The sequence below is a fragment of the Oryza sativa genome, chromosome 3 (genome assembly GCF_034140825.1).
Source record: "Oryza sativa Japonica Group chromosome 3, ASM3414082v1".
NCBI lineage: Eukaryota > Viridiplantae > Streptophyta > Magnoliopsida > Poales > Poaceae > Oryza > Oryza sativa.
In genome coordinates, this window is record NC_089037.1 from 37,098,684 (window position 1) to 37,113,654 (window position 14,971).

The 14,971-nt window shown below is 40.4% G+C and overlaps 3 protein-coding genes across 3 annotated transcripts; 2 read left to right on the top strand and 1 right to left on the bottom strand.

Moving 5' to 3' along the window:
• Positions 1 to 4: 4 nt before the first annotated feature.
• LOC4334838 (acyl carrier protein 3, chloroplastic) lies at positions 5 to 2,272 on the bottom strand. The gene is made up of 4 exons (XM_015775652.3): positions 2,159 to 2,272; positions 1,908 to 2,021; positions 814 to 936; positions 5 to 314 (listed from the first exon to the last, which is right to left on the bottom strand). The coding sequence occupies exons 1-4, from the start codon at positions 2,213 to 2,215 to the stop codon at positions 186 to 188; spliced, it is 423 nt and encodes a 140-aa protein (XP_015631138.1). The 5' UTR covers positions 2,216 to 2,272; the 3' UTR covers positions 5 to 185.
• A 2,439-nt stretch (positions 2,273 to 4,711) lies between these two features.
• Positions 4,712 to 12,289, top strand: LOC4334839 (sucrose nonfermenting 4-like protein). The gene is made up of 13 exons (XM_015775494.3): positions 4,712 to 5,392; positions 6,399 to 6,486; positions 6,608 to 6,793; positions 7,658 to 7,792; positions 7,870 to 7,929; positions 8,676 to 8,765; positions 9,451 to 9,582; positions 10,106 to 10,250; positions 10,333 to 10,506; positions 10,696 to 10,759; positions 10,845 to 10,914; positions 11,395 to 11,512; positions 11,604 to 12,289. The coding sequence occupies exons 1-13, from the start codon at positions 5,265 to 5,267 to the stop codon at positions 11,693 to 11,695; spliced, it is 1,482 nt and encodes a 493-aa protein (XP_015630980.1). The 5' UTR covers positions 4,712 to 5,264; the 3' UTR covers positions 11,696 to 12,289.
• On the top strand, positions 11,810 to 14,834 carry LOC4334840 (ribosome-binding factor PSRP1, chloroplastic). The gene is made up of 3 exons (XM_015775495.2): positions 11,810 to 13,133; positions 13,898 to 14,317; positions 14,394 to 14,834. Exons 1-3 carry the CDS (start codon positions 12,861 to 12,863, stop codon positions 14,628 to 14,630), a joined length of 930 nt encoding a protein of 309 aa, XP_015630981.1. The 5' UTR covers positions 11,810 to 12,860; the 3' UTR covers positions 14,631 to 14,834.
• The last annotated feature ends 137 nt before the right edge of the window (positions 14,835 to 14,971 follow it).

The window sequence follows — 14,971 nt, forward strand, 5'->3', positions numbered from 1 at the left end:
AGGGTCAGGGAAAGAACACTTACTCATTCCCAGCCTTTATTCAAAATCTGTGAAACAAACAAAACACGCACAAATCCCTGCAGAGACTCACTAGATTCAACAAGAGATTCATCGGCATTCATAGCCTGTAAACTACAATTTGTATTTTGTAGTAGTACAACAAACTGAGCTTTGGCAACAGCTAATTAGGCGTCCTTCTCTGCCACAAGCTTGTCGATAAGCACAGCAGCATCCTCCACTGTCTGAATCACTTGCGCACTCGATTCGTCCACGGTAATCTGAAATGCCTCCTCAAGGCCCATCACAATTTCAACCTAAAACCAATCAAAACACACATAAAGAGTAATCAGAGGCATCATGGCTGCAGGCAGCAAATACTAAATTCCTGAGATTTTCATAAGAAAGAAAAAGGCGCCACATTCCTGGGATAAAAGAGAATAATAAGCTAGATCCTGGGAAAAGAGAGCACAAAGCTAGATATGGAATTGATTCTTCATTCCACTATGAACGGAGAATAAATTCATTTATACAATGACTAAATATAAAAAGGTGTACAATTGCCGCATCTGCGAAAAATGTATTGTTGAGAGCAACAACAACATGCCAGGAGAGATGTTGACTAGAATAATTTTTAATACTAATCTGAGCCGTGACAAATATCAGAGATCACTGTGGACTTTCAACAAGAAAGTATGAGGTTGCCAAGAAAAGGGCTAGTTGAGAGGAGTCTTACAGTCCCCTTTAAAAAAAATCAATAAAGTAGTCCAGGTGATTTAGATAGTGTTGAATTATTACATTAGTCCAGAAGATTACCGTGTCAAGTGAATCAGCACCAAGGTCCACGAATTTTGTTTCTCCAGAAACGGCAGTGCCTTCATCTACTGCTAACTGATTCTTAACTATTTCGCAAACCTTATCAATAGTGTCTTGTTTGGCCTGTTCAATAATGTAAAATAAATCATCAAGCAGAGTCTTTGAAAATATCCTGCATAAATTTTCATGAACATATTGTAATAATATAAACTGCTACCCACAGCAATTACAGCATGGGACCAAAATTAGGCTCAATAAAGTGGAAATACTGCATGCTTTAAGTAAATATGAACAGGACTAAGCAATCAAGGTAGCAGGGTAACACACTGAAAATCTGCAAGCAGCCAAGCAGTTTGGAAAATTCATCAGGAGTAACCGATTCTATAGCCATCGTGAGTGGGCAGTTCTCTTGCAAGCTAGGATAATTTCACTGTCGAATGCATCTTTCTAGTTCTTAAAACTGATTGTGAATTTTTTTTCAAAACCATTCCTCCTGCCATAAATTGTTTGCTATGCTGTCACTGTAAATCTTTAACCGGTAACATAGTTCTTTTTCTAAAAAAAAAAACTCATACAACATAAAACATTGGCATCATAGTCAGTAATGTACCAGGGCAGCAGTGTAGGAAAACTAATGAGGAACACTATATTACCATCACCAATAATTTTCTTTATCCCCTTGCACCAAGTAAAAGGAATGTAAGATGCAGTAGGTGATGGCATGATACATCAAAACATAGTGAAAGTTCTTGGCATTGTATGGTGTGTGTGAGAATTTCTTATGGTGGTTTCGGCAAACTACTTTGTTGGTGAACGTATAAGAGAAGAAGAAAGATTGCAGTGAAGCAATAATTTCATTGGTTGACTGAACTAACATGTATATTAACATCTGGAGTGGAAATCAAAACTACATTTAGCATCAGAAAGTAATTGCAGTTCAGTTGATTATCCACATGGCAGAAATGTGCATTCCAACTCTGTTGGAGGCATCACGCACTTGCATTGAGCTTAGAAGTTAGGCATGACTGTACAGTAGAGTGCAAATTCCAATGGTGGAGGTAGCAAAGAACATGACAGTGATATTACATACATACCGAACAAGACAAGGCCTGGAAGCGACTTGGGACCGGGCGCAACCGAATGGACGGGAAGCTTGCTGTTTGCCTGGAGAAAGAAGCTGAGGTTGGATTGAGCATTGAGCACATCACCTGTATGTGTATGTAAGGAATATGAACACAATTAAAAGGGGGGCAAGCTTGCTTGAAAAAAGAAAAAAAAAGGAAGAGCGGCACAAATTGAAGAAGTAGCTAGCCAAGAAATGAAGCTGGGGGGTGACCTAGTATACCTGAACCCGAGACGCAGGGGAGAGAGGCGATGTGGCGGCGGTGATGGGAGCAGCCATCGTTGGCGCGCGGGAGGACGATGACAGGGGGCGGGCGGCGGAGAGTGCGAAGAAGATGGACAAGAGGAGAGGAGATGGAAGAATCTTATTGCTAAGCTTTTTGCCTCGTTTGTATCGACGGCCGTGCAACTTAGGATGCGCATCACCATTTCCGGCCTATTTTTTTTGTCCTATTCCGACATTATCATGGGAGATCCCACAAAAATGGGATGCAAACGAGGAACACTCTCTCTTGTGATCACCATCACCACTACTCACCCATCTTCATTTCCACCATCAGATTGTGTTACTCACCTTTTTTTTTCCTTCTATATTGTCCGTGACGATCAAAAAAACAAAAATTACTCAAAAATAGAATACATACTAATTACCTAATTATTAATCCATATACTAATTAATATGATCTAATTTTATTAGAATTGGATAATCTACCGGAGTCCTGTTATCCAGAAGATTATAATGTTTGAAGGCATATATTCCTTCCATTCAATATTTCTTTTTCCCCAATAACATCAAAGATACACAATGACATAGCTCCTTTGAAATTTGGAGACCCGTGTGAAATCATAGCCGAGCCGTAAACTTAAATGATAAAATAATAATAATTTACATTAGTCCATGGTTATTTTATAGCTCCTTCCTAGTATTGGATTACACCTTTTATTTTCTCTATGGTTTTACCTTTTCACAACCAGAGTGACATTTTTCTGATCCAATTTTTAGAAAACAAATGGCTTGAAAGTTGAATATTATATACATGATGAAAATAATAAAATTGGAATTTAGGAAATGAAATTACATTATAAGAACAAAGTTCACGTTTACCTGATGAGATGATGGCCGATAGAATGAGACTATATAAGAACTTAATCATGCAGGTGGTGAGAGCCTATGGCTATAGTAGTGCAACCTCACCTTCATACGACCGGTGGCAGGCGCGAGGCTGCAAGGTGTGAACCAACATTGCAGAGCATTTCGGTCGAGACAATGGTGAGCTAGTAGTCCAGTCAAACGTCAAGATTCGAGAAAAGAAAGCAAAACGATGTTGGGCGAATACTCCATGACTCTCACGCCTACTTGCGCCATGGGCCGAGCAGCCTAGAAGCGCTTGATCGACCTAACTACTTGGGTCTTGGGCCTCCCGTGCACGATGGTGTTTGGGGACCCTAGATATTGGGATTGTGAACAGCCGCTCAGCTCGATTCCCTGGGACGGTCCTGCACGTACACAGTTATGAGTATGTCCTATTAATACATGTTTAAATATTTTGACTCCATTAGCTAAAGTTTACTCTTTTATCAATTCTATTAGTTTTAGTTAAAATTAGGAAATGGTACTTTACTTGTGATAATAAGCGACAACCCATTATTAAACAAAGTGAGAAAAATGTTTGTTATATCTCTAGAGCCTAGACTATGTTGGAGGCAATTTTTTATAGAGTGGTGTATTTTGTAATGATGGCTAACTAATAATTGGAAGTCTATGGTTTTTAATTTTAGTTTCCTTTTTTTAAAAAAATAAATTGATTAGTTCTCTGTAGGCATGAAAAACAACCAAACTAAAATTGAAAACTCTACTTGTTTAACTATGGTCCTTGAAAGGTATTGAATGAACAGTGTTCCTTACCTTAAGGTATATATGGGTGTATATAGGAGTATCTTACAATAGACATATTGCACTTTACGTCGACACAAACTAACTCCAATTCTCAAGTAAAAAAAACTCATTTACCAATGACATAGGATAGTTTAAAAGTTATCAATCCTTCCACAAGAATATCTTAACATGGTTGACCGGCTTCCATACTACTTAGTGAGTAGTAAACTCAACATATTTGTTCCCATCATCCTAACTTTTAGCGGTACCAGGTAAATAAGCACAAAATAAAGAAAAATGATCATGTCATCAATTTCTCTAAGACATTTTCCTATACCTCTAATACATGCTCTAGTACTGTTATAATTGATATGTTGTTTGGCTACGTCTTCTTAATATACGGTGTCATTTGTATTCTTCTGCACGTTTTTGTTGTCCTATTAGTCCCTTCCCGCCTATATATTATTTATCTTTGAGTAGAAGAACATGCTCTACTATGCATTTAATAGGTGCTATTTTCGCCAAGTATAATTAAATACGTTCTAGTTTTGTATTAAATAGTATGTCAGACGATTTTGCCGCTCTTGCATGCACGCTACGTATCTACTATAGTCTTATCATCAGTGTATAAGTGACCCATTTTACTGCTGTTGCATGCACAACTTATATAACAAACAACTAATTGGATTTATTTATAGTGTATATAAAACTAAAAATATCTGTATGAAAGTTTTGATTGGAAAAAAAAACAATACTAATACGAATGGATGGAGAATACAAGTGGTGGTATTGGAGGTGGCAGGCAGCAGAGCACACAGGATGGGGGTGTTGCGGGCGCAGAAGATCCGTAGATAGATAGGCCTCCCCTCATTTTCAACCCTCGGAAGGGAAGCCTCCTTTGTTTTTTTTTTTCCCTTCTTGTTCATTTCTCTCTTGCTCCGGCTCGCCTCGCATCGCCTCTTCCTCCTCTTCCCTCATCGCGTTCGCGTTTCCATCCCCATCTCCATCTCCTCCTCCTCGCCGCATTCGCATCTCCCTCCTCTCGCCGCCGCCGCCACCGCCACCGCCGCCGCTCCCTTCCTGCCATTACCGCCCGTGCCCCTCACCCCCCTTTGCCCCTCGATCTCTCCCCCCTAGGGTAGGGTAGGGGCTTGCCTCCGATTCCGTACGGACACACCCTACCTAGGGTAGGGTAGGGGTAGGGGTAGGGTTGATAGAGAGAGGTTCCGGGATGACGGCCGGCGAGGGCTGCGCGGCCCGACGCGGGTGATCCGCTCTCACGCGGGGAGCCCCTCTCGCGCGCGCTTGCTTCACGTGGGGGATCCCGTCGCGGCTATCCCTCCTCTCCTCTCTTCTTCCCCCTTCTAGTCTAGTTTAGGGTTTTCTATCTATCCATCTAGATTTTGATCTTCCCCTCCTCGCTGCTTCCCCTCGCCCTTCTGACCTGGCGCAGATGTTTTCCCACGGCGCTGATTCCGCCCACGACGCCGGCGCCGTCAGCACCGGTGCCTCCGGCGTCCCCACGCGCTTCGTCTGGCCCTACGGTGGCAAGAGGGTCTACCTCACCGGCTCCTTTACCAGGTTTGCATCTCTTCTTCTTCTTCTTCTTCTTCTTTTTTTACCTTATCTTCTAATAAATGGAGTATATCCTATACCATACCTATCTTATTATTACCACTCTTTACCTTCCACTTGTGCTACTCTTGTTTATCTCCCACCCTACCCTAGCGATCAGACTGCTGATTTGGGAATACTTCAAAACCTCTTCAACTGTACTAGCTCTAGCGCGCCATGTAGCTTGCGCCCCATCGCATGCCGTGCCCTTGTTTCATTTCATTTCATCCAACTATACTGCATTGATACAATTCCTGCTTTATATTTACTATGTCACTGTGTCGTATGTGCATACACCAGTTGATTCCATTCTTTTGTTTTCTCCCCTGTATATGGTGGATATGCTATCATCATGATTTATTTACTTGCTATGTGCCCTTGCCTTCGTTTAGGACGATTATAAACCATGCATACGCTGACACGCTTCTAAAGAAAAGTTAACACGACTCCTTTTTAATTGCACATGGCCTTCATATTCTTTTACGTGGATCGGTTAAATTTTTTACATAGTTTTAACACTAGTTAGCTTTACGCTATGTATATAGGCCATCTTACAACTTTCTGTGTTGAATTTTTATTTTGGAGACTAAATAAGAAAGTAATAATATGTGTTAGTTCTAACGTGTATTGAAAGAACTTCAGGCATTATTAGTAAAAAATATGGTGTAAAGCTGGCGAGGGGTGGCAGATTCACTGCTACCATCATTTGCCCAATATTAAAAGTTGCTGTGACGTGTATAATGCATTCTCTGGTCAACATATACATGATGTCTCCTGACGTCATGCACTATAGGGTCCTCGCATGGCATGCTGGCTTAGGTATTAGCTTGGATACGTTTAAACATGAATTTTTCAGTATGTTGGCTTAGGTATTAGCTTGGATACGTTTAAACATGAATTTTTCAGTTTTATTTCCTGTTAAATACATGCCATGTGTTCTTTTTACACACCTAATGGCCCTAATTTTTCTTAGGTGGACAGAACATTTGCCAATGTCTCCTGTTGAAGGTTGTCCCACCGTTTTTCAGGCCATATGCAGTTTGTCCCCTGGGATTCATCAGGTGCCCTTTTTATCCCAAAGTTTATCATAGTTGTCTTAGACTAGCTTTGCTACCCAATAAATTATGTTCTTGTGATGCAACATCTAATGTGTGAACATTCTTTTAAATCATTGATATTCAGTACAAGTTTTGTGTGGATGGGGAATGGCGGCACGATGAGCGGCAACCTACCATAACAGGAGACTATGGTGTGGTTAACACTTTATGCTTGACTAGGGACTTTGACCAGATAAATACAATATTGAGCCCTAGTACACCTGGAAGTAGGATGAACATGGATGTGGACAACGACAATTTTCAACGTACTGTAAGTGCCACTTATCTTGTTTTGAAATTTGAAAATACTTGATAGGATAGCTGCTATTTTCACAGTTGCGAGCAAACAGTGACACTGTGGTATACTTGTTGCCGCAATTTATCTCTGGGTTGATAATAATGTAGGGGTAGTATGCTTCTGAAGCATACCATGTTGGGCAGATACAATAATACAACACACTTTAATAGCATTACAAAGGTCACACAAATTGGAAAATAACATCTAGCCCCATGCCCCATCTGTCAGCGCATTTGATGCTACCTGCGAATTTATACATCTTTTCGGTGTTACTGAGCAAAGTGTGATCATTGAATGCTGGGAGAAGGGGTGGAGTTGTAATTATCAGCACCTGTGTGCAAAATACAAATGTTCTCTCCTCTATTGGAAAATTTATTTATAGGAAAGCGATACAAGCTGAGTAGCTGATACATTTATTTTTATCTTCACTAAAAAGTTCATGTGTGTGATACATTTATTTTTATCTTCACTAAAAAGTTCATGTGTGTGATACATTTCTTTTTATCTTCACTAAAAAGTTCACGTGTGTGATACATTTCTTTTTATCTTCACTAAAAAGTTCATGTGTGTGATACATTTATTTTTATCTTCACTACAATGTTCATGTGTGTGATACATTTCTTTTTATCTTCACTAAAAAGTTCATGTGTGTGATACATTTATTTTTATCTTCACTAAAATGTTCGTGTGCGCAATACATTTCTTTTTATCTTCACTAACAAGGTCATGTGTGTTTATAATGCTTCCTATTTGTTTAGTTTTGCCTTTTGCTTTTTTCACCTTTCTTTCTAGAAGCTAAATATAATATAAACAACTTTTCTTGTTTTCTTCAAGCAGGTTTCTTTGTCTGATGGCATTATTCAGGAAGGTCCTCAGAGAATTTCAGAGGCAGCTATACAGATCTCTAGGTGTCGTGTAGCGGATTTTCTGAATGGACAAACTGGGTATGATTTACTCCCAGATTCTGGCAAGGTATGGAAAATGAGCTCGTCTTGTATGAATTTTAGTGCTCTAATGGTTATTCTTATTACATTATATTTACAATTCAGGTCATTGCTCTAGACGTTAATTTGCCTGTGAAGCAATCTTTTCATATTCTTCATGAACAGGTGACTATGCCTTCTTCTGCTAGTTTCCCTCCAATCTTTCATTCTTCTTCTGCTCTGTAGCCTGTTTCCCTCCAATCTTTCATTAGTTGTTCTGACATTGAACTAGTGATATTTTGCTTTGATCTGTAAATATAGTGGAATAGGTACATACCTTTTTAGTAAATATGTTGGCCTGTTGTTGCGTACAATGTTTGGTTTCATTGGCAGCTTCAATTCATCTGAGATTGCATGAAAATGGAAACACTGCAGCCTCATGCCTTAAAAGTTGCAGCTACTTCACCTACTTCACACTTCTTGTACAACCCAATGTTGCATCCTTCCTCTTGTACACATCACCTAGAATGCATGTGGTCAACCTTTAAAAGCTTGAAAGAGCACTATATATGTAAAAACATTCACTTTAATTTATTAATCGATACATCATCAATGGGGTCTAATTTTTGTTAAGATTTGATTAGAGCAAGTAATTGTCAAGGGTGATGATTGATGTGTCAGACATCCAATACAACAATTAGAAGAGGTTGGAGGAAGTAGGTTCTATTCTGTTTGCACTCCACAATTTCCATATAGGTTATAAGAAAGTTCAGCTCTGTGCTTTCTTAGCTGCCATCTTGATTCTGATTTAATTATTTTTGGCATCTTGATATAACTGGAAATTTCATAGTTTCTTTAACCATATATATTGAAGTACAAGAAATATTGGCTGGTTTTGGGAACATACATTAAATAAATAGTGTACCTTGCAGGGAATTCCTGTGGCACCTCTATGGGATTCATTCAGGGGCCAGTTTGTTGGCCTTTTGAGCCCACTGGATTTTATACTCATATTGAGAGAGGTAATTTATTCTGTCACTTACTGTTTGGTGTTAGTATTCTTTAATTATTTTTTTATGTGTCATTGTTGTTCTCTATTGTATATTTTTTATTGTTACAAGTGATGGTTTAATGTTCATTTCAAATATGCTGCCACTTTTAGTGGCCCTGCAAAACGAAATTGCGCAATTCTTGTTTTTTTTTTTTAAAAAAATCTGAAGCAGTGTAATATCATTCTTTGACAGTATTAAGTTATTGACCTAGAAGCTTATTTCACATGAATTATAAAGACGACTGGTTCATTAATGGAATGTGGGAGTCTATGCATTTGAACAATGTACCTGCTTGTAATCCCGATTCTGCTGTATCACTTAGTAACCATGCATCTCATGGAACTTTGTTTGGGTGACCACAAGAAGTTCAGCCAAGATAGTGATCATGTTGAACTGTTTTTCCCTTAATTGGAAGTGTTCAGTTAGTAGAACCTCCAAAAATTTGAAATCGTATCTTTTGGAAGGTGGACTCTAGAAAATAGAAATAAATATGCTAGTAGTAGCGACTGCATCATGATACTTTATTTTTATGCTGTTTGAATTGTTTCTGCTTCCAGGTAAAGGATTATTAATCCTGACCATGTGATTTGTTACTTGAAACAATTTGTGAGCATATTCCAACAGAGTAGCATTTAATATCTTGTTTATATTGCAGCTGGAAACTCATGGCTCCAATCTGACAGAAGAGCAGCTTGAAACACATACTATATCTGCGTGGAAGGAGGCCAAGCGTCAAACTTATGCCAGAAACGAGGGTTCTTGGAGGGCAAATCACCATTTAGTTCATGTGAGTTGTCCACTGTGTTTGTGAACCAATTGCAAATCTGTATGCACTCACCACAAATTGAGACTGCTGCCATCAACTTCTATCTATATTTACTGGCCAAATTACACTCCAGTGAATTTTAGAATTCATGTATTGCATTCTAAGGATAATATTTTACCCTTTGATTTATTTGCATTTGACAAATTGTTGTCAACAATTGTTGTGTGAGTACCACATAACAGTTTTTGGCACACCATGACACACATTTTTGTCATAACATTTTTTGGCACACTATGACACATTTTACTTTTTGTGTTACAACTAAGTTATCTACTGGATGCTGAAATATATTTTGCTTAATTAGCTTTAATTGCCATGCTCAAGTGAGTTACTTAGTGAACTGCAATTTGTTTGGTGTGAAATTTCATCGAACCCCTTGCATCAACTGTTCCTTTTCATTTCCATCCTAGTATTTTATAACATGCTTAGTTTTATAATGATCATGTGTCTCATGCACTTATGCTGGAGTGAATCTATTGTTTAGGCCACCCCTTATGAATCCCTGAGGGAAATTGCTATGAAGATACTGCAAAACGGTGTTTCTACCGTTCCAATTATGTTTTCCTCATCACCAGATGGCTCATATCCACAATTGTTGCATCTTGCTTCCCTTTCTGGAATTTTGAAATGTAAGTGTTTCTATGTATTTGCATGAAAAGTGTGCTATACACAAACATATTACATGATAGCTTAACAACATTTCATTTTCAGGTATTTGTAGATATTTTAAAAATTCTCAAGGTAATTTACCTATTTTGAGCCAACCTGTATGCACAATTCCTCTGGGTACCTGGGTTCCAAAAATTGGTGATCCTAATGGCCGTCCATTGGCTATGTTGCGGCCTAACACATCTCTTAGCGCTGCCCTGAATTTGCTGGTTCAAGGTATGTTATCTGTCTGTTTTACCATAACCAATGCCTGGGAAAGTACTTGCATTTCTGTTTCTTGGTGCAATTACTGAAGTTTAATACTAATTCCACTGAGATCTCTTACAGCTTTCGATTATTTACGCTATCTTGTTGCCAAATTAATGTCTTATTACAATTACTCTGTACTCTAATTGTTTCATTCAGCTGGTGTGAGCTCAATACCAATTGTGGATGACAATGACTCACTGCTTGACACATATTCCAGAAGGTGCCCATTTGATACTCACCATTCTTTGTGTAGTCATATACTATTCTTTGGTCCATGTATTCATTGTGTTTTTTCCATTATGTAGTGACATCACAGCTCTTGCAAAAGACAAGGTGTACACACACATTCGCCTAGATGAGATGACCATTCATCAGGTATGCTAGTAAATATTTAATGCGTCTTGATTTAGTTTGTGTCTGGAATTTTAGCTGGGATACAGTTGTACAATAATTTTTGCAGAGTTTCTTTTGGTCTTGAAGACTGGTTAACTTAGAAAATAATAACTTTACTGATTTATGTATATGATAGGGAAATCTGTATCGATACCTGCATCACACATATATACTATGAGGACATGCCTTTGTGGTTCTGGCATTTATTAGCCCTGTGTCTTTTTGCACGCAGAGCATGGAGCATGCACACACATCTAAAACAAAGGCTGTAGGCTGTAGTTTGATGTGTTTTGTCCATTTATCACTCTTACTTTCCATACCGGTCAAACAAACATATACTATAATAGAATAAGTAGTGCAATGCTGTTTAAAGCAGGCTTTCTCGTGAATTTGTGTATATGTTATCCATCGAGCTGGTGTGATTTTTGGTGTGAACCTACTCATTTTTGTTGTTATGTTCAGGCTCTGCAGCTTGGACAGGATGCAAATTCGCCCTTTGGATTCTTTAACGGGCAAAGATGTCAGATGTGTCTCCGGTCTGACACTTTGTTGAAAGTGATGGAGCGATTAGCTAATCCTGGTAATTATCTGTGCCTAGATATGCTTCCTGAAAGCAACTTTTCGGGTTCAACTTACTAATATTTTTTTTTTGCATTTTATATTGTTGGTAGGGGTGCGCCGTGTTTTCATTGTGGAAGCTGGTAGCAAACGTGTGGAGGGCATAATATCACTGAGTGATATTTTCAAGTTCTTGCTGAGCTAAGTGAAAATGCCCGAGCCATCTGTGTTTTGTTCTCACAACTGCCGGAGTTAACAATAGCAGAAAAAAATTGTGAATCTCCAACATCGATCTCTCTGGCTTTTGGATCAGACAGGTGTCTTTTCCCGATAATGGCCAACCAGAGTCTGTAAAGTCTTTTTTTTTTCCCTTGCCCCTTCGTTACCAAAATGTCTGGTGATTTTTATTTATTGGATTGTTTTGCTGCTTGCTCGGTTTCTGAGCCCCCCAAGGAGTTAGTAGCTCTGTTGAAAGGGTGGGATGGGCGCTTAGAGACATATTTTAGCATGAATCATCATCACAGGGAAGTAAGAATTGAAGGAAAGAGGGGATGCTCTGAAGCAAGAAGGATGAATTCAATGTGTTGTTTTTGCTCAACAACCGTTTTTTTGGCGGGCAGTGTTGCAACCATGAAAGGAGAAATTACAGTCGGCTCCTTGCTTGTTAGACAAAAAAAAAAAAGAAAAAAAAGAAGAGAAAAACTATTGGATATCTGATGATGTAGTGACTGAGAAGCAGGAGTGGAGTTGTGTAAAACCTGTACCACCTGATTTTTATGTCTAAACCGCAGCTTACTCATTTTCCTTGTCTATGATTCTTGCTTGCTTGTGTAGTGAATAGTAGTTTTTCTTGTCTGGTATCTCTCTCTGGTAGCGGCGCCGACGTGCGGAGGCTGTTTGTACAAGTTGAGCCGCATGCAATGCATGTTGAGGAGCAACTGGAAATCGATTTGGAACTTCATTGATGCGTGCAGGTGAAGGTGAAGGTGAAGGTGCAGGTGCAGCGTGCGGTGCGTCCTTGGTCCCTGTCGAGTAACGGCGACGGGCTTGGCGTCGAGCGGAAAGATCTAGAGAGGGTGGGTTACGTCGACAGACACTGGATAAGATCAATCCACATCGCCACATTACTCCGCCCTTTTAGACGCTTGTCTGCTGCTGCTCATCAGTAGTTCATCAGTAGTAGTGGTAGGGGAGATAATTCGTCGTTCGTTTTGTGCATCCATCCAGAATTCGTTCCAGATCCAGCCAGCCAGCCATCTCAAGCTTCTCTCTTCTCTTGTTATTAAGAGCAAGCAAACAGTAGTCTAGCGAAGCGAGACTGCGAGAGCAGAGCATTGTTCTTCTTCTCTAGCTATTAGTGGTGGGGAATAATGGCTCCCGCCACCACCGCAGCAATGGCCCTCGCGCCGCCTCCTTCCCATCACCATCACCATCACCATGTCAAGCAGCTGCAGCTCCCTCCGTCTGTCTCCGTCTCCGTGCCCCTCCGCTCCGGTTTCCTTGGCCGCGCACTGCCTGCTGCTGCCCACCCACAGCCGCTGCTCGCCGCCGAGAGCCGCCGCAGCAGCGCCGTGTCCGTGCGGATGTCGTGGGACGGGCCCCTCTCCTCGGTCCGCCTCATTATGCAGGGCCGCAACGTCAAGGTTCTCCTCTCCTACTGCTACCACTAGTTTGCTTCCCTGGAATTTCCTTCGTTTCATATTATAAGGTTTTCTAGCATTACTCATATTCACATATATATATATATGATAATATTCTAGATTCATTATCATATATATGATTATAGGTAATGCTAGAAAATCTTATAACCTGAAACAGAGGGAGTATATATAATTCGGTAATGGAACTAGAGTATTTGTTTTATTAATTGGACCTTTATGAAATACTAGTAGAATTCAACGAAACTACATTCTTCTTTATTGGTTATATTAGTAGTAATTTGCTTCACTAGAATTCTATTTTATACTAGAGAGATTAAAAATTATTACAAAACTAACTGTATACCCGTTGCAACGGAATAGTAATATGGACCTATTACTTATTACTACCTCCATATTTTAATGTATGACGCCGTTCACTTTTTGTCCAACGTTTGACCATTCGTCTTATTAAAAAAAATTATGTATCTATTATTTATTTTATTATGACTTGATTCGTCATCAAATATTTTTTAAGCATGACATAAACATTTTCATATTTGCAAAAAAAAAAAACGAATGGTCAAATGTTAGTCGAAAAGTCAATGGTGTCATACATTAAAATACGGAGGGATTATATGGGATAGCTACAGTAGCAGAGTCATGATAAAGTAGTAATGTGTTGGGAGGAGCGGTAGAGCGTTGTGTGGAAAAATAAAGATGGGAATGGAATGGAATGAAAAGCGTACGTGCGTGGCGTGGCGGTGCAGCTGAATGAGAAGGTGAAGGAGCACATCGAGGAGAAGGCGGGGAGAGCAGTGGCGAAGCACAGCCAGCTTGTGAAGGAGGTGGACGTGCGCCTCTCCGCCCGCGGTGGCGAGCTCAGCCGAGGTCCCAAGATTTGCAGGTGCGAGATCACTCTCTTCACCAAGCGCCACGGCGTCATCCGCGCCGAGGAGGACGCCGAGTCCACCTACGCCAGCATCGACCTCGCCTCCTCCATCATCAAGAGGAAGCTCAGGAAGATCAAGGAGAAGGAGACCGACGTCCGCCACCTCAAGGGGACCAAGCCCCCCGTCTCCGACTGGCCGCCATCATTGCTCGACAACAACGACGACGACGCCCAGGCCCAGCTCAAGGATCTGGAGGAGGCCGTCGGCGCCGAGGACGAGGACACGGTGCTCACCAAGGTCTGCAGTCTGATGCATGATCAATGCATATAAATCAAATCATTCATGAACCAAATTAATGCAACTGTGAATGCAGGTGGTGCGCACCAAGGTGTTCGAGATGCCGCCGCTGTCGGTGGAGGAGGCGATGGAGCAGCTAGTGAATGTGGACCACAACTTCTACGCCTTCAGAGACGAGAAGACCGGGGAGATGAACGTCCTGTACAAGAGGAAGGAAGGAGGCTTCGGTCTCATCGTCCCCAAGGGAGACGGTCATCTCCACAAGGAGACCATCCCCAACTCTGACCACCACCACCCCTCCCTTGCTGCCTAGCCTCTACACCTCCTGCATCACCATCCTCATTTGCTAATTATTTCTATGCTTGCCCAAGAGTCTCTAAATATTACTAGTATTAATTAATCCAAGTGATGAGAGAGGTCTTTGATTTTGTCTCCGTGTACATCGATCGATCGACTCTTGACTACTCTGTTTAACCAACTGTTTTCGATATATTTATATTATTAATGATTTTTCCAAGGTTTTTACTCTGCTTTATTTCTGGAAGCTGCATGTATAGCTTGTGCTTTTGCTGTATTATTGCAAATTTTAAAAAATATATCCTACATCTTAGCCACTCGATCGAGAAACAACTGAGGAAGTCCATTTGTACCTGT